Source organism: Podarcis cretensis (assembly GCF_951804945.1).
Source record: "Podarcis cretensis genome assembly, chromosome: 4".
In the NCBI taxonomy this organism is placed as follows: Eukaryota; Metazoa; Chordata; class Lepidosauria; order Squamata; family Lacertidae; genus Podarcis; species Podarcis cretensis.
The window spans coordinates 20,448,078-20,474,302 of NC_137173.1; the positions used below are offsets into that span (position 1 = coordinate 20,448,078).

At 43.1% G+C, this 26,225-nt stretch overlaps 1 protein-coding gene and 1 long non-coding RNA gene across 2 annotated transcripts in view; one reads left to right on the forward strand and one right to left on the reverse strand.

Moving 5' to 3' along the window:
- Positions 1-23,253, reverse strand: LOC307213908 (uncharacterized protein). The gene is made up of 11 exons (XM_079972143.1): positions 23,066-23,253; positions 21,230-21,450; positions 20,732-20,877; positions 18,745-18,870; positions 17,909-18,070; positions 8,579-8,763; positions 7,257-7,477; positions 7,023-7,168; positions 3,757-3,882; positions 2,432-2,593; positions 1-690 (listed from the first exon to the last, which is right to left on the reverse strand). Exons 1-11 carry the CDS (start codon positions 23,171-23,173, stop codon positions 677-679), a joined length of 1,617 nt encoding a protein of 538 aa, XP_079828269.1. The 5' UTR covers positions 23,174-23,253; the 3' UTR covers positions 1-676.
- The window catches only part of LOC307215215, a 134,533-nt gene that overhangs the window by 363 nt on the left and 107,945 nt on the right, over positions 1-26,225 (forward strand). The window lies entirely within an intron of this gene.

Here is a 26,225-nt window from a genome sequence, read left to right on the forward strand (position 1 = left end):
TTTTTTTATAAATTAAACTGCTTTATTTGAAGCTTTTTCCCCCGATCCCAAAAGAGTAATACATTAACCGACAGTTCCTTAGCCACTCCTTTGAAACATAACAGCAAAATTTCACTTGTGCACTCTCTTTTTAGAGTTACTAGAGATTAAATTTGTTGAAAGGATCATATAACATTCACATTTGCATCATTTCCACCAATTTCCTTAATTTTATTAAAAGAGCAAGGATGTCGATGCCAGAATCACAAGACACTGTAAATATTAAGTTGTCTCCAGTTGTCTACTCAACACAGACCTACTGAAATTTTCGGGCGTGAGTAACTTAGGCACATTCATTTCAACGAGTCTACTCTGAGTACAATTTAGTTAGATATAATCGGTTGGATTAAGTCTAGCAGAAGTCATTGGCCTTTTAGGGTAATCAGAAACAGGAACCACTTCCCTTAGAACTTATCCTTCAAATCAGGGTAGAAAAAGGTCTGCAAATTTGCATATATATTCTGTCTGCTGTAAGCAATATACATACTTAACTCACAAAGCTTAAGTGATTTTTTAAAAAAGATTTCACACTTCCCTATTCTGCAGTTTTGCTTCATTAAAATAACAATTAAAAAAAAAGAAACATAAGAGCAAAATATGGACATTTTGTTTCTTCTGGAACATGTTGTGAGGGGATTCATTTTCTTTTACCTGTGTGGAAGCAATATAAACAAAATTAAATAGAAATTCAGAAAGAGGTATTTTTAAAAATCCATATAGATCACAAAGGACAAGATACTCTCAAATGCATACATTGTGTACATTACAAAAAAGGGAGGAAATTGGTATTGTAGTTAACCAGACTTTTACCTAATAGGGTATTCATAAAAATACACAATATCTTTTTCCCCCTGTTATGTTTTCTACATGGGTACTATTTCTTGTTTCTTCTTTTCTGTGTCTTATCTTACACTGTGCACTTGCAATTTTGTGCTTTTTATGATATTTTTCAATAAAGATTATAGAATAAAAAAGGTAATCTCAAATGTAAGACGATTGATGTAATCTTACTCAGTGCTCAAAAGGAAATCTCAGTGAGTTCAGTGGGGCTTGCTCTCAGCTGAGTGGGTATAAGATTGCAGACCCTTACTTCTTTTGCAAGAGCATTTCTCCCCCTATCCTAGCCCTCTTGCAGCAGGACTTTCTTAGAGCAACTTTGGACAAACAAACAAACAGACAAACAAACAATAACAATAGAATTTATATCCTGCCCTTCTCCTCCAAGGAGCATGTATAGGGTGCAGGCTGCCTTTAAAAGCCGTCCAGAAATTTCAGTTAGTCCAGGACAGACCTGTGAGATTGCTAACTGGGAATGGGCGATATAAACACAGTGGACAGCATGTTGGGGTGGTGTCACTGACCTGACCTCCCAACAGCTGAGTTGCTACGGCTTATTGGGAAAGAAAGGGAAAGGTTGCAGAAAGTTTGGTGCAGTGCAAGAGCATTGCTGGTGTGTTTGCGCTGCGCTGACCTGCCCACTGCCTTGCCCAGCTCCCTCCTTCCTGGTAAGCAGCAGTGACTAACCCGTCGGGAGGTCAGGCGAGCACAGATGCCCCACCATACAATCTGTTACTGACCAGTGTTTGGTCTTCTTTACTAGGTTCCAAGTCCATTTCTCCTGGAAGGTTTTTGTTCCACCAAGCCATTAGTCAAATGAACTACTATGTGTTTTATGTAATTTGAAATTTGCAGGAAGGGTTCCTGTGCTGCTTTTCACATGTGCAATTTGGATGGATATTGATTGTTATGTCGATGTTATTGTTCCTTTATCATTTTGGTAGCACCTCCGATTGCTGCACAGACCCACATTTGAATGAAATAAAATGCAAGCCTAATCACCAGTGTGTTCAGCTGGAAAAACTGGCTATAAATGAATTTTTGAGCCCTCCAGGTATCATTTCACGAAACGTAGATTTCGTTTGAGTATTTCTGAACTCGGGGAGATTGGTTATTTTTTCTCCCAGGTTGTTAATTCATTTTACTGCTAGAGTAAGAACAAGTCATGAACTTCCTAAGCAAAGCCTGTTCCTGAAATAGCTGCTTTTAACATACATTCAACACGTGTGTTTGTGATCCTTCCATTTCTTTCTTTTTTAATACAATATTTATTAATTTCTTTCTTTTTTCCTTTATAACAACCAAATAAAATTTCTTCATCACATATACCTTTGCTCAAATTGAGCTTTGACTTCTTCCTGTCCGATCCTTCCATTTCTTGAGCAGTTCCTGTGCTCATCAATAGTTTCATTTTTTAAATGTCACATAATTAATTCATATATATATCTATATATCTATATATATCAGGCTTCAATTTCTCTATGAAACCACACTAATTGCAGACTTCGTTATAACTAATTTAACATAGGGAAGGAACTTTAGACAGTGAATTTACCGTATAAACTCTGGATTCCGTCCCTGTCGTCATCTGAGAGACGGAAGTTAATTGGGTTCACATAGGAATAGGTAGGATACATCAAAGCGCCACGGACATTTGAATGAGCCAGCCCCAAAGAATGGCCAAATTCATGTGCAGCCACAAGGAACAGGTTGACTTCTAAAACACAGAAAACAACTCAGATGAGCAGTGTGTATTAGCAGGGCCGGTCCTATCATTAGTCAAAGTGAGGCAACTGCCTTGGGCGTCTTATGCTGGGAGAGGCAGCATTCCCCTGGACTAAGGCTGTGTACACACCATACATTTAAAGCAGCCTCCCCCAAAAGAATCTTGGAAGCTGTAGTTTACCCTTCACAGAGCTACAATTCCCAGCACTCTGAACCTACTGCAATTCTCGGGACTTTTGGGGGATGGGGAAGGGATGTGCTTTAAATGTATGGCGTGCAGGGAGCTGGTGACATTCCACAGAGCATTTTATAAGCACAGTGCTACTGAAGGAGACCCACGTGTGTCAAAGCTGCTGTCAGGGATTCTTTAGATGTGATTCCTGCATTGCGGGGGTGGGACTAGATGACCCCTGGGCTCATCCTGCTCCCAACAGTTGCTAGCAAGTGCTTCTGGAAAGCATACAGATAGGGAGTGTAGTCAATAAAACCCCCCTTTCCTGTTGCTCCCAGCCAACTGCCATCCAGTGGTTTCTGAATCATGTCTAGAAGCCATTGATAGACTGATCCTCCATGAATTTGCCCAGTTCTCCTTTAGCTGTCTATAATAGGTGCTGTTCTAGGGATGCGGGTGGCGCTATGGGTTAAACCACAGAGCCTAGGACTTGCTGATCAGAAGGTCGGCGGTTCAAATCCCCGCGATGGGGTGAGCTCCCGTTGCTCGGTCCCTGCTCCTGCCAACCTAGCAGTTCAAAAGCACGTCAAAGTGCAAGTAGATAAATAGGTATCGCTCCGGCAGGAAGGTAAACGGCGTTTCTGTGCGCTACTCTGGTTCGCCAGAAGCGGCTTAGTGGTGCTGGCCACATGACATGGAAGCTGTACACCGGCTCTCTCTGCCAATAAAGCGAGATGAATGCCGCAACCCCAGAGTCGGTCATGACTGGACCTAATGGTTAAGGGCCCATTTACCTATAGGTGCTGTTACCTGCACGTGACAGTGAATTCCATGCATGAATTGTATATAAAACAGTGCAGAGTTGTTGTTTTTGAGGCGTCGTATTTGCGCACAACACATTGATGCCCCAACGGGACCCGGCTCACACATTTTGAATATATATATATATATATATATATATATATATATATATATATATTTACCTCTGTTGGTTTCTGACCAGCGTTCAGCCTCATCGAAGTGGGCATCTCCACCAAGGCCTGGCCCAGGGGCAAAAGCATGAGCCAGAACTCCGCTCCTCCCATCGAAAGGGATGTTGTCACCATGCTCTGAGTTGGAAAGGGAAAACGAGGTATTACCAGCAGTTCAGTCTCATCCATTAGTCTTGAAGTACACAGGTTGCAAGGATAGCCTCCCCCAACAAACTCTTCCTGGCTCTGAATTCTCAGCCTTATTCCTTAGCTCAGACTCATTCAACTATGGCAACTTCCGAGTTTGTTGTAACTTCAAGATCTGTCTGCACTATTTGTGTTCAGTTGCCCTGCCATGATGAGTTTTATAATGTAATTGTATTATTATTATTATTTATATTGTATTTTAATAATGCTTAGGTATGCTGGTCAGAGCCATTACATTAAATTGCAGTTAAGAAACAGTAAAAAGACCAACAGCAACAGCAGCAGCAGCAGCAGCAGCAACAACAACTTAGACTTACTACACCCAATCTCAAAAAAGTCTTTTGGTTTTTGGGATTGCTGTGTGTGGCTTATTTGCTTGTGGAGTTATAGATGTTAAAAGCACAGCTCGTCCAGTTGGAATTTACAGGATTATTATTTTTTAAAAAATGAAATGGAACAATAGTCCACATAGTCACAGTTTATCATGCCCGTTAAGCAACTAAGCATGGGTAAAATCAGCTAGCTCCTACTATAGACTTGCCTTTCTAATAGATTTCCATAGAAAAGTTGTTACTGATGGCAATTTAAACTTGGATCATATATAATGGGGGGAAGGGAAGGGTAGACATCATGTGAAGATTGGCATAAATCTATAGAAGCCGTTTTCCAAAATGGCCACCTGCCATAACCCTGCAGTTCTTTGTACTCCATTTTTGTTCTTAATATCACCCTGTATAATTTGGATACATCAGTAACCCTGGCTGCTTTATAGCTTAACCCTACCTCCAAGTCATTTATGAACAAGTTCGAAAACACCTGTCGTGTCCAGATCCTGGGATCCATTTTTTTAATACATCCAACCACTGTCCATTTAGTCTTAGCCTCTACTTCCTGCCCCTGCACCAATTACTGATTTAGAAGAGGATGTGCCCTTTTATTCCACGACTGCTATGCTTGTCGGAGGTTTCGGCAAAAGCTTTTCGAAAGTCCAAGTACACGGTGTCTACTCTGTTGACAGAGGAGAAGTGTGGGGAGAAAGAATCACATGGCTGCTTCCACTGTGAATGTCAGCAGATGGTAACATATGACCTCATCCTGCAGTCGGGAAATTGGTATGAATGAGTCTGGTGCAACTCAGTACAGAGAAGAATTGTGGCTGGCAGGTCCAGCGTTTGGGGGCAGTTGTCAGGGGTGGAGGTAATGGGGCCCTTTATAAGTCCAGCTTATATTTTGTCAACAGCAAATCATCGCTGTTTTTTGTGTTGAATATATGCTATATGGTAATGTATGGACCTAATAGGTATTTGGGACGCGTGTGGCGCTGTGGGTAAAACCTCAGCGCCTAGGACTTGCCGATTGTATGGTCGGCGGTTCGAATCCCCGCGGCGGGGTGCGCTCCCGTCGTTCGGTCCCAGTGCCTGCCAACCTAGCAGTTCGAAAGCACCTCCGGGTACAAGTAGATAAATAGGGACCGCTTACCAGCGGGAAGGTAATTGGCGTTCTGTGTGTTGCGCTGGCTCGCCAGATGCACCTTGTCACGCTGGCCATGTGACCCGGAAGTGTCTGCGGACGGCGCTGGCTCCCGGCCTATAGAGTGAGATGAGCGCACAACCCTAGAGTCTGGCAAGACTGGCCCGTACGGGCAGGGGTACCTTTACCTTTACCTTTACCTGGTTATATAAATTTCGGGATGCGCGTGCGGCAAACCTGGAAGTATTTTACTGCTTGTGCAGAAGCAGTCTGCACATTAGGGCGGTTCATAAAAAACTTTTTTTTGCCTGCTCCAAAGGTCTTATCTATGAATTATATAGATTCTGAAATTATATATCTGAAATTTCATGCATATCGGTTAATATATTGACCCTGCTCCATGAAAATAGCTGTTTACTTGGCCGTTTTCCTATGTCGGGAAGGCTGAAATTTCAATTCAGTGGAGCAGGGTCAAGGTATGCATGAAATTTCAGATATAGCTATACAATTCCTATTGTAGTAAGACAAGACCTTTGGAGCAGGCATTTCCCCCAAAAAAGTTTTTAATGAACTGCCCTACTGTGCATGCGCAGAAGTGGTCCTCAGGTTGCAGAAACCTCGGGATCTGACCAGACCTCCGGAATGGATCCCATCTGCAACCAGAGGTACCACTGTATTTTGGAAATGTACATTTAATTTTTTTGGGGCCCCCAAGAGAATGGGGCCCTAAGCTATAGCTTGTTTAGCTTATATGTAAATCCGGCACTGGTAGTATAGCTATAGGGCATCAAACAGGTGTGAATGGCTATACAATTGACCCTGCCCATGTGGCTCTTCTTCATTCATGCACCTCCGCCCCAGCGCTGTAGGATTGCATCATGGGGGAGTGGCCTCGACCATCTTGAGGACAGATTCCTGCAATGATCCCAGGATGGGGCTGTCCTTGGAGATTGTTTGGAGACTGACACCATGCTCCTTTAGGGCATGATTCTTTTTCCCATAAAAGGCTTTAAAAGGTGAACACTGCATAAACAAGGCATTGCCCCCTATCCATCATGGTCACTGCAATCTGCAGAGGCTTCTTGGCAGTGCTATACACAGTGCTATACACTGAAGAAGTGTGCATACACACGAAAGCTTATTCCAAGAACAAACTTAGTTGGTCTCTAAGATGCTACTGCACAATTTGTTAAATTTTTAAAATATATTTTGACTGTGTCAGACCAACACGGCTACCTACCTGAATCTAGTGCCATGTGTATAGTAATGCAGAAAGGTGTTATATGAACTAAAAGTGACATGAAATTAAATGAAAGATAAATAGTGTGAACGTATATAAAGGCAAAGCTGACGGCGGCTACTTAGCTACGAAACACCTTCCTCTGAAGGTCCTTCATACCAAATTTCAGATATTTCCCCAATACATACATACATACATACATACATACATACATACAGTTTCAAAGGCTTGAGCAAGTTTTTAACGGTTGGGGATATTTTTTAAATTGCATTTCCCCCTGTAAAAATAAATAAATATCAGGTTCTCTGAAGAGGTATGAGACATAGACATGAACAAAACACATCAGCCAAGGCAGACTTACCATTATATGCAAAAGAAATTTCAATATCAGCAGGTCCTGTTGTTTTCCTGAACTGCAGGGGGGTCACATCGCTCCACACCTTAAATGCCTTTGCTATGGCCGCGTCTACTTTGCTTCGAGTCATATCGGGGGTGTAGTTATTAATCCTTTGATCAGTGGAGGAAAATCCAATATTAGTACTTAGCCAATTTATTTATTTTTTTGCATTTTTCAGAAAGGTGAAGCTCAGCTAACCTGTAAGTCAGTAAGTTTTTATTCCATCTCTCAGTTCCGAAAGTACGATACTCCAAGACATCTGGCACGCCACATCTGGGCTCATCCATTACCTGCACAGTCTCTGTGTCGATCTTTCCTGTTACCTTCAAGTGAAAGAATTCCTGCATTTGTCTGATTTGTTCTTCCAGGGTATGCTTCAATACTTTTTTCCCAGCTGGGAAAAACCTGTTCAGGTAAGCCTGGAATAAAAAAGGGACCATTTAGTTTGGATCTTTAAGAACATGTGAAGAGCCTGGTCTCACAGTGGACAGCTAGATGCCTATGGTAAGCAGGCAAACAGCATTCTCTCAACTTCTTCCCATTCTGGCTCATTGCTTGCTCATTGTTTATCCTCTGAACATGCCAGTTCTCTCACTGGCATTTATTTTTAAGTCTAATCTACATTCCAATCACTCTTCTCCATCTATTGCCTAAAAAAAGAATACCGCACCTGCAGTGATTTTCGAAAAAAGCACAGAACAGAGAGAAACCATTCGTTGCATTCTGTGTACAGAAGCTATGGAAAGAAGTCCAGTAATGAAAACGTTCCTCAAAATTAGGGATGGAGGAGAAATTCAATTCACTTTGCATTTAAAGGTGAACCTACCTAATTCACAGTTTCTCAAACAATATGCGACCCAAAACCCAAGTATGAGAGCCAGTGTGGTGTAGTGGTTAGAAAGGGTGGACTAAGATATGGGAGGCTAGGGTTCAAATTTCCCACTCAGCCATGTAGATAACTGGGTGACCTTGGGCTAGTTGCTGCCTCTCAGCCTCACCTACCTCACAGGGTTGTTGTGGGGGGTAAATGAGGAGGGGGAGAACAATGTATGCCACTTTGAGCTCTTTGGAGAAAAAGGTGGGATATACATGTGATAGATTAGATGGGGGGAGAGAGAGAGAGAGAGAGAGAGAGAGAGAGAAGATACAATTTGCTATTCTCTGAATTTTGCAATGCAGTTCTTCAGTCAAATACAAAAAAGCATATATTAGTAAAAAGACTATGCAAAAAGACATTATATTAGGAAAAAATTCTTTGCAAATTAATGTCTAGTATGGAATGTTATTATTTTTTTAAATGTGTACATTAGGAGGAATCAGCAATAACATGCTGATGACTCTCCGTGAAGACTTGAAAATTTGCAAACTTATGTGGAAATGTGGAGAACTAGATTTAAGACTGGAAAAATGAGAAACCTAAATTGACAGATTTGCCCATCTCTCTACTCCACATAACAGTAGCAGAGCCCTTGCTCTATAGTTCTATGGCATTATCTGTTAACGCTGCGATGGCTACATACCTCAATGAATTTCAGATCCTTGATTTTCAATTCTGGCTTTTGAACTGGAAAAGTGGAGCTGCAAGGCAGCAGCATCACAACCCACAGGAGCACCACACGCCTCATAGTGGAGGTTGTTGAAAGGTTGCCTGCACCAAAAGAAGAAAGCCTTTGGTGTATCACATTTTGGAGCCCAAATGGGCAAGCTTATATATGCCTGACCAGTGTGGCATGTTGTAAAAATCCAGGTGACTCACTTTATGGCGCTCGCCTGCTTTTTGTGTGTGAATGGCTCTGGATGGTCAAATGTCACAACTCCAAAATGATTACGAGGAAACATTAAAGGCATGTCTTTCCTCCCCTCCTCCTCATTGTTGACATTTCCACTGATGTCATTTTGCTTTGTCCCCATCCCATCTTTCCTTTCACTCTCTAAAACCACAGGACATAGGGAAGTTGGCTCTTCTAAATCCACCCAAAGCATCTACTGTACAACCCCACCCTCTTTGGCTTGCCCAATCTTCTTTGTTTGCCGCTGAGACGCATTGCGACATTGTCTTCTGCGTTGTCTAGCTTTCCAGGTGGAGCACCGAAAAGCAGGTGACTCGTCCACAGCTTAGGCTGAGTGGTTAGAATTCTGCACTTTCGGAAAGGTTTCTGTCGAAGGGGTTCCGTCTGAGGATCCGCTGTCAGTCGAACCGCTGGAAATCTAGAAGAGGCTGGTTGAAATGGTTGTTGTAACGTGCTTCCTCCCAGAGCACAAGAACAGGCCAAAGGCCCATCTTGTCCAGTATTCTGTTCTCACAGTGGCCAGCTAGATGCCTGTGGGATGTTCACAAGAAGGACATGAGCTCAATGGCACTAATTAATTAATTAATTAATTAATTAATTAATTAATTATACCCAGCCCATCTGGCTGGGTTTCCCCAGTCACTCTGGGTGGCTCCCAACAGAATATTAAAAACACGCTAAAACATTACGATCAAACATTAAAACATTAAAAACTTCTCTAAACAGGGCTGCCTTCAGATGTCTTCTAAAAGTCAGGTAGTTGTTTATTTCCTTGACATCTGTTGGGAGGGTGTTCCACAGGGCGGGCGCCACTTACCGAGAAGGCCCTCTGCCTGGTTTCCTGTAACCTCACCTCTCACAGTGAGGGAAACACCAGAAGGCCCTTGACGCTAGACCTCAGTGTCTGGGCAGAATGATGGGGGTGAAGACGCTCTTTCAGGTATACAGTGGTACCTCGGGTTAAGAACTTAATTCATTCTGGGGGTCCGTTCTTAACCTGAAACTGTTCTTAACCTGAGGTACCACTTTAGCTAATGGGGCCTCCCGCTGCCGCCACGCAATTTCTGTTCTCATCCTGAAGCAATGTTCTTAACCCGAGGTACTATTTTTGGGTTTGCGGAGTCTGTAACCTGAAGCGTCTGTAACCTGAGGTACCACTGTACTCCCTCCTCCTGTGGTTTTCAGAGGCCTATTGCCTCCGACAGTGGAGCCTTCGTGGCTAGCAACCACTGGTAGTCTTACTGTATATGTCAGCTTTAGTGCCAAGGAGAGGGGTGTCCCTTGAGTTGTGCTATTTCCTTTTTTTTTTTGGCCAAAAAATTTCTATTAGTTTTCCAAATGAGTTGTGCCACTATCCATTGCACTTTCCATGCAGTGCTCACAATTAAATTGGACGCTTGTATTCTTATTGCTGCCTTTGTATCTGGGACACACTCACCATGAAAATGGCTACAGCTTCTTCTTACTATTATTGCTGCTGCTGTCATATTTGGGACATGCTCATCTTCTTTTCCACAACACCCCCTTCAAATATTCTTTGAGAGGGAGCTAAAAGCACTGGACCTAAAGCACACAAGAGCCTCAGAAGATCCCTACTAGATCAGATCAAAGATTGATCTAGCATCATGATTTCTGCAAAGACCAAGTCGATGCCTTAGGACAGGGATCTGCGGGTGTCTATGTGCCTTCCAGTACTTTTTACGATACCTCTAGAACAGAAAGAGACAGAGAGAGCTCTTCTTATGTTCTTAATTCTGCATTAGAGGGGTCAATGGTTTGTCTCTATCTTCAGCATTTGTCCTTCTGGAAATTAAACATAGATGCTACTGATTTCCTAATATTTTCCATTTAGATGATTGACCTTCAGCTGGTGGTTGTGAATGGTGGAAAGCACCAGTGCCACAGCCGCCATTTTTATTTTTAAAAAAAGGGAAAGAAAGAGAATTATGGAGAGCATAAGGAGGCTTAATTTAGCAGAGACTTAATTTATCCCCTTGATTTCAAGGGCTCTTAAGCATTTTGAATTTTCTGGGGCCATGGACCCCACTATAAGTTGTTCCAATGTTGCAGTTTCCCTAGTCTCAATGGTGGACTACAGGCCTTAAAGAGTTGAAGGCAAGTGATAGAGATTAGACATTTCAGGGTTTCGTTTGGTCAGCTTTGGTGGCATTCTGACTCAAGGCAAGCTCATAATTTAGATAAAGCCAAATGGTGAGTGTCTATATCTGGTGTCTAAACAATCTCTGAACCATCTTGTGGGAACCAGACTGTTTTAATTACCTACCGTCTGAATGAGACTTGGAAAATCCTTTCCTCACAAGGAAGTGCTGGGGATTAAGTTACTTCAAAAAGAACAACAATGTGCCCTTCAGTTTTATTTGTTTTGGGAAAGTTAAATGTTCATGCTTAAACTTTAAATTATTAACAGTTGCATTGTTTCATCCATTGATTTGTATGCTGTGGAATACCTTTCAACAATGCGAAGAAATTGATTTTTTAATTAATTTGTTTTAAAATACCACAATGACTAATTATTCTGGCATTTCATTCTAAGCAGTGATGTGCTTATGATCACTTTGGAAACGACAAGTCTGATTTACAAAGAACGCTTCTGTGTAGGAATGAGAGTAGGCAGGAATGTGTAGGTTTTCATCTTAGGGTGGTTGTAGAAATATGCAGTTCACTCTGGGAAACAACAAGTGATCACAGGTTAACAGCTGAGTTAAACATGGAGCGAATATTCATTCATTCATTCATTCATTCATTCATTCATTCATTTATTTATTTATATTGTGCCTTTTTCCAAATGGCCTAGAGGCACTAGTACAGCATTAAAATGCTATAAAAAGAACAATAAGCCTACTAAGAATGGTAGGCAAAACAGTTGCACCAGCAAATAGCTAGGGTTGCCATATTTCAAAAAGTGAAGATCCGGACACAAGTTGTTGAACTTTTTTGGGAGGAAATCTCAAAAGGAAGAAGTTTTTGAGCTTTTCTTAAAATGAAATTTGCCAAAATATACACTTCCGACATGGGTTGCCATACGTCTGGATTTTCCCCGGACGTTGCTTCCAATGGCTAAATCCTGGCTATGTCTGGGAAATTCCGGATGTTTGGCAACCCTAAAACAACTCACTCACATACACACACAGAAAGAAAGAAAGAGAGAGAGAGAGAGAGAGAGAGAGAGAGAGAGAGAGAAAGAGAACCAGCACAGTGGGAAACTAAAAGGCATTTCAAATATTAGGAGGAGCATGAGAGAACAAGATGACTACTAAAATTAGCTAAGAAAGCATGAGGTGTTGTAGTCTAACAAAATCTGAAGGGCATCACGTCAGTTACCTCTGTGTTTAGGCCGGGGAACAGCATTTTGGTGAGCATGCTGAAAAACCTCTCTTTAAGTTGGCTAGCACCCTCTCACCTCACAGAACAAATGTTACCAGAAACAGTTCACAGTTCTGGTTGCCTCACCTCGGAAAGGATATTGTAGAGATGGAAAAGATTTAGAGAAGGTGACATGACAGAAGTTTATAAAACCATGCATGTCTTGGAGAAAGTGGATAGAGAAATGTTTTCTCACTCTCTCATAACACTAGACCTCGTGGACATCCAACTAAGCTGATTGTTGGAAGACTCTGGACAGATTTAAAAAAGTATTCCTCCATGCAGAGCATTGTTAAATTATAGAACTCGCTCCCCCAGGAGGCAGTGATGGTCACCAACTTGGATGGCTTTAAAAGTCAATTAGACAAATTATTGGAGGATAGGGCTACTGATGGCTACTAGACATGATGGCTATGTTTTGCCTCCATGGTCAGAGGCAGCAATGCTTCTGAATACAGTGGTACCTTGGGTTAAGTACTTAATTCGTTCCAGAGGTCCGTTCTTAACCTGAAACTGTTCTTAACCTGAAGCACCACTTTAGCTAATGGGGCCTCCTGCTGCTGCCGCACCGCCGGAACATGATTTCTGTTCTCATCCTGAAGCGAAGTTCTTAACCTGGAGCACTATTTCTGGGTTAGCGGAGTCTGTAACCTGAAGCGTATGTAACCCGAGATACCACTGTACCAGTTACTGGAAACTGCAGGAAGGCAGAGTGATCCAGCAGACTTTCCTTATGTTCTTTTTTTCATGCAGTGGTCCAGTTAGATCCTTGACAATGATCTTAGAGGACCATGTGCATTTTATTAGTGGTGTGATTTGTGAGGAGAGGTAGGGCCTGAAAGACCTACATTGGCTCCCAGCACGTTTCTGAGCACAATTCCAAGTGTTGGTGCTGACCTTTAAAGACCTAAATGACCTCGGCCCAGAATACCTGAAGGCACGTCTCCACGTCCATTGTTCAGCCGAGGTCCAGTGCCGAGGGCCTTCTGGCAGTTCCCTCACTGTGAGAAGTGAAGTTACAGGGAACCAGGCAGAGGGCCTTCTTGGTAGTGGCGCGCGCCCTATGGAATGCCCTCCCATCAGATGTCAAGGAAATAAAGAACTACCTGACTTTTAGAAGACATCTGAAGGCAGCCCTGTTTAGGGAAGCTTTTAATGTCTGATGTTTTATCATGTTTTTAATTTTCTGTTGGGACCCTCCCAGAGTGGCTGGGGAAACCCAGCCAGATGGGTGGGTTATAAATAAATTAATTCTTCTTCTTCTTCTTCTTCTTCTTCTTCTTCTTCTTCTTCTTCTTCTTCTTCTGGGCCAGTGACATCCTCCTGGTCACAATGTGCTTGCCAGGGCACAGATGAGGCAAGGCAGCAAGGTTGGGAGAATTCTGGACTGGTGCCACCAAAACAGGCCTTTCCTCACTGCTACCTATCAGGAGAACAGCACCGCCTCTTCTTCTGCCCCATCTCCAACCATGAGCCACTGTAGCTTAAATCACGGCACCATCTTGACCCGAAAATTGATTGTGCTTCTGTTGCCCACATTGATTTGAGATAAAGCACCACCTTCTGGTAGAAAATGATTTTATATTATCTAAGTGAAGATCTTAAAGTGAGCACCTGCGACTATGAACACACCTAGCTGGCTGCCTCCTGAACATAACATTTGTTTTTAAAAGAAGGATGTTGCGGCAACCAGCGTTGGTGTATCTGGGTGCTGGCATGCCCAGGCTGATTCTGGTGATGATTTCTGACCTCTTTGTTGCTTCCCCCATCATTTGCTACTCTCTGGATGGTCATTTGGGATAGCTCAGTCAGCAGAGCATGAGACTCTTAATCTCAAGAGTCAATACCCACATTGGGCAAAATGACTCCAGGATTGCAGGGGGTTGGACTAGATGACCCTCGTGGTCCCTTCCAACTCTAGAATTCTATGATTTTGGGGGAGGCCCTAGGCTATACTGCACTGGACTCTGATGCCTAGCCCCTAGTGGGATGCCCTGTGTAAATACTGATGAATCAGAAATAATAATAATAATAATAATAATAATAATAATAATAATAATGGTTCCTGCCTTGCCCTTCCTGTTTATAACCAGCACAGTCTGTATCCACCATATTTGCTCTTGCATTAACTATTAGGCATTAGCACATTTCCTTGATCTCAGATGAAAATGATCCGCACTCTTATTTCGTGCTTAATGCTTCACACCAGATCTTGGTGGCTGCCCATTGTTCTGTCTGCAAGCAAACATAAGGCTTTGAGGTTTATCCAGGAAGTTGTGGTGCCTTGCCTGAAGGAAACAAGATGTTTGTTCTTGGTCTTGGCTGGCTCTCAGATGACCCCTTCTCTCTGGACATTGCACAACATTACGGCATGCAGCTATATAAGAACACAGGAAGATCTCTGCTGGCTCAGGCCAAAGGTTCTGGCCATTTAGTCCATTGGCCAACTAGATGCCCTAACCTAATGGAAAGTTCACAAGCAGTACCCACGTGCAACAAGCACTGTCCCTATTGGTCAATCCCAGCAGCGGCATGTTGCCTTTGAGGCTGGAAGTATTTGTAGTCATTGTATAATCTGTCTTTCAAAAGTAGTAAATAGGTGAAATAGAGGTGTAGGTATATTGCAATTTTCTTGCATGGATAGAAATATTCCCTGGGTGACTTTATGATCACAATGCAGTAACAGCTCATTAATTTCATTGCATCTGAGGGTTTTGTTTTTCCAAAAAAGCAGCAGGAACCACATTAACCCTTATAACTTATAATTTAGCAGAAGTGCTAAATCACTTTTTGCGCATGCGCAGAAGGCCAAATCACAACTCGCAGACGTGGGTTGTGAACGCTGCGGGTCACGCACAGATCACATTTGCAACCCGAGCGTCCACTGTATAAAGACAAGGAAAAGTTTTTTACAGTCCTTTTTTATTTCCAGAGACAGGCTATAGAACCCAGCCTCTTGGATAATGGCGTTGTTCCGAGTGAATCTCCACCCCCCCATCTCTCCCACTTCCTCATTCATCACTTCTACGGGTGCCACTAAGTGCCCTCTGTCTTTGAGCTCTTTGCTCTCCTACTTTTAAGGCTCGCCTGGTTCTGGGAGCTGGAGGGTCTAGAATACCTTCTAATGATAACGTGTCAGCCGGGTGTTGCTCTGGATCTCTCATGATTCCCCAACTTTCCCCCTCATCTGCCTCTGAGCTGCAACCTCCCTTAAACCTCCTTTTCCTTCTCCTTGGAAGGGTCAGAATAGAGAGGCAGTCTCCACCATTCCTCCTCTGCCCAGTCCTTGACAGGTAGCAAAAAAACACTAAGGTTTTCAGCATAGCTCCCTCTTTGAGTCCCTTCATCTTTGAAGGTGTTGGAAATTATTGCTAGGATTATGATGTTCCGTTCCACCTAAACGGATGTGTGGAGCTGTTGTATGTCACATGTCTGCTTACATTCCAGCATAGCTTGCTGGGAACTTCTGTTTGTGTATTGCTTTTGCTTTGTGCTTCCTGGTTTTGCTTGGACACGAAGGGGAGCAGACATGTTTTTCCTTTGTCCTGATGCTGAATAAAATGCTTGTAAATATGCTTACATATGCCTCTGTCTACCTTTCCGTTGCAAAGAGTTCTTATCTCTGCAGGTTCGAGTGCTCAGTCTCTAAAGGTTTCTGAGGCTTGAGTCACAGTTTTGATGCTGTTCCGAGAACCGGAGTTTGCCCAGCTGCCGGCCGGTGGGCTGGAGCCAGCTGGGGCTGCCAATTGCTCCTGTCTCCCAGGATGCACCCCAACAATTATTGGTAAAAGGTCTTCACAGTGGCTGGGCAACCACTGGCCAGAGGGCAGAATGTGGGTCTCCAGGCCTCTCGGTCTGGCCTGTGAAACTTTCTCCAGTCTTTGCTCCTCATTGGGCCAAATGGTTTTACATAACTGGAATACGTCCTTAAACTCCAACAATGCCTCTTGCTTATGGAGGATAAAGTGTGATGAAACTAGCCCAATAAAGTCTACATTCATTGCTCCGCCCACTGTTAGCTCTGGCCCTGCCCACCACTGGAATGTGGCCCTTGGAAGGTTCTCCAGAAGGAACTCTGGCCCTCTGCTTTAGTTCTGTTTTGTAAGCTGTGCCACAAATTTCCTTGAATAGTGAGGTAGAAATTTCTGCAGAAAAAAAATTATGTAAATAAATAGCACAAATTTAAGATATTTTGCTTTATTATTAAAAAGGGCTTTCCTGCCCTAAAACAAATGTGAACTAAACAAGGTGGAAATAGTTCATGGTGTTGAAACACGTAATTGGTTCGTCCGTTACAACCCAGTTTGTGGGTGGAACTGAACAGAGAACTTTAAAAAACCAGTCATGCTGTGTGTGTCAAAGTTGATCAGGCCTGAGACACACAGCACAATGTTTTCTTTGCAAAAGGTAACACAATGATATCAGGACAAGCAACCATAACCCGGAGTCTTCCTTTGTATGCGAATACATAGATAAATAACCAGACAGAAAATGAAAGTTCAAAGCTTCATCAGCTAATTAAATATTGCAGATTTTAGGACTTTTTCTCCCTTGTAAAGGGAAGCCTTGGAAAAGGGGAATAGAGACTAGAGTGAAGAAATTCCCCTATATGTGAATATATCGTAAACATAAATGTCTCTAAGTTGGCCCTAGTGCTACTTCTTGTTAGGGTTGCCAAAGATGTTTAAAGATACAAGATGAATTTTATCCGTGATGTTTTGAGGGTTTCACTTTGGCAGTCCTGAGGAAGAAAAATAAGGATATTTAAGATACAATAAATAAATTATGCAATTAAGTTAAAATATCCAAGGAAATACTACCAATATCTACACAAGTATCTTCAGACAAAATTTGCTCAGTAAGGAAATATAGGTTTCCACCCTTATTTCTCATACATATCAATGGGGCTGTATAGATGTATAGGATTGCAGACTTACTATATTTTATGTTTGGTTTTAAGTCTGGTGGACACAGTCATAAGACTTCTGTACGCAGTATGAAAAATTTCTCTTTTACCCTGTATTCAGTTTTGAAGTGTGTGGTACCACTAAGTATACTACTACTACTACTACAAATATTTCCATTATTAGTAATAAATAAATTAATTTTATTAATATTCTGGGTGGCTCCCAACAGAATATTAAAAACACAATAAAACCTCAAACATTAAAAACTTCCCTAAACAGGGCTGCCTTCAGATGCTTTCTAAAAGTCAGGTAGTTGTTTATTTCTTTGACATCTGGTGGGAGGGTGTTCCCCAGGGCGGGTGCCACTACTGAGAAGGCCCTCTGCCTGGTTCCCTGCAACCTCACTTCTCACAGGGAGGGAACCGCCAGAAGTCCCTCGGCGCTGAACGATGGGGGTGGAGACTAAATGGTCCAACATGAGCAAGTGGGATTAGTGCCTCTTCCAGTGATAATGTGCAAGCCAGTCATGCTCCCTAGCCAATACATTATTGCATGGTGGGCACTATATGTAACAATGGAAAGTTAGATGATGGTCAATTTCCATGGACCCAAAAGAAGATCCGTATTCTGACATATTCTTACAGCTTTGCATAGATCTCCTTTGCTTGATGGGAGCCACTGAAATTAGCTTGAGGTTATAAGGTTGGGAGGGGATTCCGATTAATATGGAATTAATTGTGGGAAACAAGATTATTCACAGGGAACTTACCGTACAATCTCTGAATCCTTTGCCTGTCGTTGTTTGGGAGGTTGAAGTTATTTGGGTTCACAAAGGAATAGGAAGGGAACATCAAAGAACCACGGACATTCGAATGGCTCAGTCCCAAGGAATGGCCAAATTCATGTGCAGCAACAAGGAATAGGTTGATTTCTAAAAGATAGAAGAAGAAAAACAGGGAAGGTGAGTGTCGAGTACATATTCCAAGGGGATATATGGTGGCATGTGTCCACCTCCAGCCCACGGACACATTCTCCATGGCACATGTTGAAAAATGAAAATACTGCACATAGAAAACTGTCATAGGGACATAATAATAACCTGCTGGATCAACTCAAAAGCTCATTTAGTCCAGTATCCTGTTTTCATGGTGGCCAACCAGGAGGGAGCCCCATTCAATTCAATGGAACTTACTTCTGGGGTAGCTCTGACTAGGATTGAGTTGTTGGTTCTGATCCTCATATCAGAATTCACAAAATAATGGTTTTCTGAATCATCCTGGGGGTTCTTTTTCTTGAGGGCACCTAGAACTTGGAACAGCCTCCCTAGAGGCGGGTGCCTGACCCCAGCACAGCTCACTTTTGGACAAGCAGTGGAAATGGTATTATTCCAGCAGGCATTTTCAGGTTACCACTTTTCTCAATTGACTTTTGTTGCTTCGCCTAATATTTTGTCACTGCTGTGCTTTTATCTCCATAAGGTCTATTTTATAACGATTTGATTGTTGCTTATGCTTTCAAGCTGCCTTGTTACACTGGGGGTTGGGAAAGATGGAACAGAAATGAAACCAACCAACCAACAGAAACGCTCAGCAGGAAATTGCTTACCTCTGTTGAATTCCGAAAAGCGCTCGCTGTCGTCAAAATGAGCATCTCCCCCTATGCCTTGTCCAGGAAAATAGGCATGAGCCAACGTCCCTCCTCTTCCATCAAAAGGAGAACCGTCGCCATGGGCTGCATTTGAAAGGAAGTAACAGATACTGTCAGCGCAAAACTTGCAGTTAGGTTAGCAGTCACAATACACTGACATTTTCCGCCTGCTTGTGTAGCCCCAATCACTCCACGGCTATTTGGCTCTCCAAATGGCCATGTATGGACACCATATGGTTCCCCTCCTGATTGGTATTTCATTGTAGGTATATTCTGCAGCAAGTTCTTGTCTCAATAACAAGGCATCTGTGGTGGATTCATTCAGCTTTATTAGTTGAATCTATACTGGACCCTGCTTAGCTTTGCAAATATGCTAGCAGTTTTATTGCTGCACCACTAGGAGGACCTGAGATGCTGCCATAGCACATTATGGTTGTTCAGAGGGGCTCTAGCACAACAAAAGCAGAACCAAACATTTGTAGTATGAAAAGGAAGTTATGGAGTATGCCATAGCAGGAAAGAAAGCGGCATGACTAACCCAAAACTTTTTCAGGTACAAACAGTCTTGAAAGCAGATTCAGGTGTGACCACACCAATAGCATCATGAGCACATATCATCATGAGCGCACATGAAAAAGACTGTCTGCAGGCTCTCCATATCAGTGGCAGCAGTGGCGACAGCGATTAAACCTTCGGATGAAATGCACTGTTCGTTTTACTTCCACAACTCATGTTTCCAAAGAATTAGGAACGCCTGAGTAAAGGGAGTGACAGGACTAGACTGGGGAGAAGTCAACGTGTCCTCCAGATGTCATTGGAAAGCAATTGCTGCCATCCCTGATCACTGATACTGCTGCTGAATGGGACTGATGGGTGTTGGAGTCCCACAACATTGGGACGGTCACAGGTCTAGGTGGTGGTAGTTGCTTTTTGGGGTGGCGGTTTTGGGATATATATATTTTGTCCCTCACCGACCCACTTCCTTTTTAAACAGAACTATACTGTCCCTGTTGGGATGCGGGTGGCGCTGTGGTTAAATCACAGAGCCTAGGGCTTGCCGATAAGAAGGTTGGTGGTTCGAATCCCCGCAACGGAGTGAGCTCCCATTGCTCGGTCCCTGCTCCTGCCCACCTAGCAGTTCGAAAGCACGTCAAAGTGCAAGTAGATAAATAGGTACCGCTCTGGCAGGAAGGTAAACAGTGTTTCCATGCGCTGCTCTGGTTCGCCAGAAGCGGCTTAGTCATGCTGGCCACATGACCTGGAAGCTGTACGCCGGCTCCCTCGGCCAATAAAGTGAGATGAGCGTCGCAACCCCAGAGTCGGCCACGACTGGACCTAATGGTCAGGGGTCCCGTTACCTTTTATACTGTCTCTAACTGAGCTAAAGTTATCTACTTTCACTTTGACGTGCTTTCGAACTGCTAGGTTGGCAGGAGCTGGGACCGTGCAATGGGAGCTCACCCTGTCGGTGGGATTCGAACTGCCGACCTTCTGATCGGCAAGTCCTAGGCTCAGTGGTTTAGACCACAGCGCCACCCACGTCCCTCCTAACTGAGCTAGTCAGGGCTTAATTTTTTTCATAAGGACTGACAGGTTCTGGACACCACTTATATTAAAGATAGGGCCGACTTGACCATGCCTCAGGCTGAAACAATCAGTTCAGGTCTGAATGGTGCAGCAATAATTTCTAAAATGTTAACTCTAGCAGAGGCAGGGAGCACCATTGCAAAACATATTTGCCCCTGTTTGTGGACAAAGAAGGCTACTTAGAATTTGATCAGTGAAAGCATCTCCCACCCCCACCCCCCCATGGTTAACTCAGAGACAATTTTCTGATGACTGTTCCCGAGTAATGCTCCAGAAAAGGCCCCACTCACTCTATGTGTTAAAAAAAAAATATGTTCATGTTTTATTTGGGTAGTTCATAAATATAAACATCCCTTACCACCAGTCGCAAACCAGATTTCAATATCAGCAGGTCTGGAAGTTCTCCTGAACTGCAATGGGGTCACATCGCTCCACACCTTAAATGCCTTTGCTATTGCCTCTTCCACCTTGGACTTTGGCATATCTGGGGTGTAGTTATTAATCCTGTGAGCAACAGGGAAAACCAAAATATTAGTATCCAGGAAATGTCACTTCTGATATGTTATGTACTGAAGTTCTCACCCTGGGCCAGCAGGGGGATACTGTAGATAGTTATGCAAATAAGGGATCGAAAGTGACGTTCAGTGATTGGATAGTTTTAGAAAGTTGTTACAGTAACGTTGTACTGGAGCTCTATATAAGCAGGCTGACTGAGCCCTTCAGTTCAGTTCTGTCCTGGCCTGTGAATAAACAAGAGCTGTTTGAAGAATTGCTGTGTCATCTGATATGTTCACCCACAACTTAACATAATATTTCAAAGGGAGAGAAAGAGAGAGGAGACTTTGGCAGGGCTAACCTGTATGTCAGAAATGTCTTTCCCCATCTTACTGCAGATTTTTCTGAGATATCTGAGACTCCACACCGAGGTTGCTCCATTGTCGCCATCGTTTCTTGGTTCATTTTCCCAGTGACAGTCAAATGAAAGAAACTCTGCATTTGTCTGAGCTTTTCCTCTATGCTTTGACCGCCACTTTTAAGATGTGATGATGATGATGGGAAGTACTTATCGAGATAAGCCTGTACCACGAAGCAAGAAAGCCAAATTAAGAGCCCTTCATCATGTATTTATTGCACCTTGCAAATGACATTTTACTGATGGTGTGGTGGAGGCACCTGGGCCAGACATTTGAGTTGTTTCCTTTCCTCCAGGAAAATGAAAGGTTTTCATTGGCAGAACGGTGTGGGAAGTGATTTCTTTTGGCAATCTCCCTCCCTTCTCACCCTCTCTGGAAGGTCCTCTAACCCAGGATGATATGCACACCAACACATAAAATCCTACCTACAATAAGAACATAAATACGGTGCAGTTTTATAAAGCACATTGTGTAGTGGCCTCCACCAATCATCTCAATAAACTCTGCACCTTTTGAACGGTGATGGAAATATGATACTAAGGGGGACCAATGGTACTTCCAATTGGATGGCATCCCACCATTGGGACAGCCTCGCATCACCTTGTAACAGGCAGTGCCCATCACTGGTACCACCAGAATGCCCTTCGCCACTGATCTTAAGCCTGAGCATTCAAGGAGATACGGGGCTCCACCAAATATTTGGGTCCATGATATTCAGGGGTTTTGTAGACCAGAGTAACACCCTCAGATCAGGTCCAGTAGCATAAAGGCAACTGGTATTATCAGAAGGATGCTGTCCCATTAAGGCAAATGGAGAGCTGCCCCACCAATCCCCAGGCTGCCCTTGGTCAATCTTCTGCCTCCTTATTTACAACCAGCTGTGGGGCTGCTCTGCCTGCCATTGGCTCTGGCTCCCCCCACTGTTGGTCTTGTGCCTTACCAGCCCTAATGGGCACCAGCCACTGCTGGGTGTTACATGGCTCCACTTTGGGATACTGTACAGCAACCAGACTGCAGCATTATGCACCAGCTGCAGCTTCCTGGTCGCCTTTAAGAGCATTGCAGCAATCCACTTGTGATCACCATGTTTGATTAATGTATTTGTCTCATTTCCATATAAAGCGGGGTGAAAGGGGGTGGAGAGGAATCCTATTTCAACACGAAAAGGGACTTATCAGTGAGAGGAGCTGAACTTTCTTCTGTGCTCTGCTGCCCCTGCCACTTTGGTCCAAACTCTGCAAAAATGGCCTATTTGTTCGAATAATGTAATGACGATGATCACGGCAGGATCAGACCCCCACTATAAACACACATATGTAGATGCATGGCTGCCGCAGTCATATCTAGGTTGGCTGTAGTTTGGACAAATTAGACCACCACATCCTTTTCAGTTAAAGTTTGTGGATGCAACCAATTCCATTGCAAATCTCAATTTCAGACTAGGACTGTGGATTGAAGGCAGCTGCTGTTGCTGCCTTGCAGTAATTAAGTGGGTCTGGCCTTGGTCAGTGCCTGGATGGGAGATCATGTGACAAAGTCCACTATACATTTATTTATTGAATTTACATCCCACCCTTCCTCCCAAAGGAGCAGAGAGCTGCAGCTTTATGTTGGAAGAGATGATGTACACCTAGAAGCAACAGGTCACGTGCTGCCCACAAACATTTACATCCATCCTTCACAGCAACATAATACATGATTAAAAATAAAGCCTTCCCTACAGTATAGTGGCAGGACAGCTATTATTTACTGCCGATAAAAGCTTTGGCGTCACATACCTCTACAAACTTCATATCCTCAACGCTCTGTGCTTCAGGGTCGTGAGCTATTGGGACAGCCAAGCTGTAAGGCAGAAAAAGTGCCATGCAGATCAGGGCGCCGTTCATTGTGGATCTTATTGAAGGACGCGTATCAGAGGAGAAGATCTTCAGCTTGTGATGTCTGCCAACAGCACATGGAACCTTTATATAGAGACATTGCACATCTGGTGGCAGCCCCCACTGACTCATGCCATGTTGTCACATTGTCTGTGGCTTTGTCATACTTTTATTTTTTTTTGGGGGGGGAGGGAAACATGAAGTGGTAACTCTCTAAAGGAAAAACCCCCACCGCTCATCAAGTGTCAGTCTTACATAGGAAGCAACCTACCTTATTCCTCTTTATTGCGTTGTCAGCTGAAACCTCAGAGTAACAAGGAGACTTCCCCAAACCCATCTGCAGACAATTTCTTTGCTAGAGAGATGGTCAGCTGAGGTTGTTTCTTCTTCTTCTCCTCCTCCTCCTCCTCCTCCTCCTCCTCCTCCTCCTCCTCCTCCCATCATCATCATCATCATCATTATACAACCATCTCAAAATAATGTTCTATAAAAACAGCAAAATAACAGCTGAAAACACAAATATAATCAGAAATATATTTTAAAAAACTAGAACCAAACAAAACAAACAATTGTGGCAAGGAGCCATATAGCCAACTGAGAAAGTCCATCGGGGGAAAAATGTCTTCACTTGGTTCTGGAAAGTGCAGATTGTGGGCACCTGCCACATACCCTCCAACATTTCTGCAATGAAAATAGGGATGTCTTATTCAATAATAATAATAATAATAATAATAATAATAATAATAATAATTTTACTATTTATATGGCACCCATCTGACTGAGTTGCCCCAGCAACTCTGGGAGGCTTTCAACATATATAAAAACACAATAGAACATAAAACATTTAAGAGAAGTTCCCTATACAGGGCTGCCTTCAGATGTCTTCTAGAGGTTGTATAGTTACTTATCTCCTTGGCTTGGGGGTCAGATAACTCCATACCCTTCAATATTTCTCCGATGGAAATAGGGAAAAGCAGGACATTCCGGGATCAAATGAGAAACCGAAATGGCTTCTGTAAATCTGGGGCTGTCCCTGGAAAACAGGGACACTTGGAAGGTCTGCTATCATCTCTTGATATTCTACAGAACAGGGGTAACCGCACTAAAATCCATGCTCTGAGTTACTGCAGAGCAGGCTTCTGAATCTTTGGAACTTGCAAAAGAAACTCCCCTGCAGACTGCAGTGACCTACTGGGTATGTAGGGGGTAAGGCAGTCTCTCAAATAACCTGATCCTGAGTCGTATAGGGCCTTATCTGTTGCCAACACCTTGAACTTAGCCTGGTGGCATATTGGCAGCCAGTGCAAATCCATCAAACAGAGTGTCATGCTGGTAGTAGTTTGCCCATGCAAGCAATAGGAGCTAATGGGTGGGTGGGAGATCATTGGTAATATTTCCCTTGCGTTTGAATAAGATACCCACCAGAGCTTGTGGATGGAAATGCACCAGAACCTGCTTATGGACTTCCTACAGGCACTCTGAGAACAGGACACTGAGCTGGGCTCCCCATTTTGTGGAAAAGCAATTTGTGAGTTGCTAATAGATCGTTGGTTCTCAAACTTGATGGAGACCTTTGAGGGAGACTTTATTCACCAAGTCTGAACAACAACAACAACAGATGCAGAACTCATCTGCTGCAATTTTGATGGATACAGCCAGAATTGTTGATATTATACCTATTTTGAAAGATCAGTTTTGCCTGCCTCTCTGCTTTTGAGCTCAGATTTATTTCATGGTAAACTACTTTAAAATAAAGCAATGCCCGTGTTTGCCAGTTATGTACTGTTTGCTGATTTGTTTCTGTGCTCTTTCTGTATTCCTGGATTTTGTTCAATGGGTTGGATACTGTCAACCCATTAATTTGAGCCCATATTGGATTTTTATGAGGTTATGTTTGCTTTCTCCTGTACCTGCTTTTGATCTGCCTTCAGTCCCTTTGGAGAAATAGCTAACTAACTAAATAAACTGACTAAATAAACTGTAGATGCAATCATGTACAGGCAGCTTTGCAGAGTGTAGAGCGATCATGTTACTGTAAGGCACATCGCTGCATGTACAATTGGTTGCAAAATGTTGGAAGGAAATGGTGACAAACACAAACGACTAAACTTACATGCTTGTAAAAGACTGGGGAAATTGAAGGGGTAGACTAATCACTTTCTTCAACCGTTTTATTATTTATGGGACAAAAGCAAGGTTTTTTTGAGAGCCCAACACAGGATAAATAATACAGTGGTACCTCGGGTTAAGAACTTCATTCATTCTGGAGGTCCGTTCTTAACCTGAAACTGTTCTTAACCTGAGGTACCACTTTAGCTAATGGGGGCTGCCGCTGCCGCGTGATTTCTGTTCTCATCCTGAAGCAAAGTTCTTAACCCAAGGTACTATTTCTGGGTTAGCGGAGTCTGTAACCTGAAGCGTCTGTAACCCGAGGTACCACTGTATAAGGGATAAATAATAATGATCTGCATCCTGCTCTCCTTATCTGTCCACTTCCTTTTTGGAAAGGGAGATTACAGTGGGTGGGCTATAGTGCATTTCTGCTGATTGGTGCAATTGAAGCTTTATAATTTTCACTCTGCACATACAGCTCCAGCATCATCACTGGCAGACAGGCGACATTCCTTATTCTCAGTGCTTGGAATGACCCAGTTCATGCAGTTCAGCGAATTAGTTCAAAAATCTCTGAACGACAGCTGGAAGTAGTTCCCATAATTGCTGGATGAACTGAACATAGATTGCGTTCATTTTGGGGTAGAACTTTGAATGATGTCTACTTCACTTGAATTCATTCAAATCCAAATTACATTTTAAAAAACTCTTTAGGAATGGGGAGCCTATGGCCCTCCAGATGTAGTTGGACTACAACGCCCATCATCCCTGACCACTAGCCATGGTGGCTGGGGCTGATGGGAGTTGTAGTCCAACAACATCTGGATGGTGACAAGTTTGCTATCCTTGCTTTTTTCAGACTCTTTGGGCCTTCAAGATTAAAGATTATAATAGTTGAAACAAACAAATTGAACAATTCACATCCCACCACACAGGAACTTTATAGGAA

What these genes read in the sequence shown, in the direction of transcription:
- LOC307213908 (XM_079972143.1), bottom strand. Translation starts at nt 23,173, where the DNA reads ATGAACGGCGCCCTGATCTGCATGGCACTTTTTCTGCCTTACAGCTTG. An exon ending in AATCTGGTTTGCGACTGGTG is followed by an intron (nt 18,871 to 20,731) that starts GTAAGGGATGTT and finishes TTTCAAATGCAG; the next exon opens with CCCATGGCGACGGTTCTCCT. An exon ending in AATTTCTTTTGCATATAATG is followed by an intron (nt 3,883 to 7,022) that starts GTAAGTCTGCCT and finishes TTTCCAACTCAG; the next exon opens with AGCATGGTGACAACATCCCT.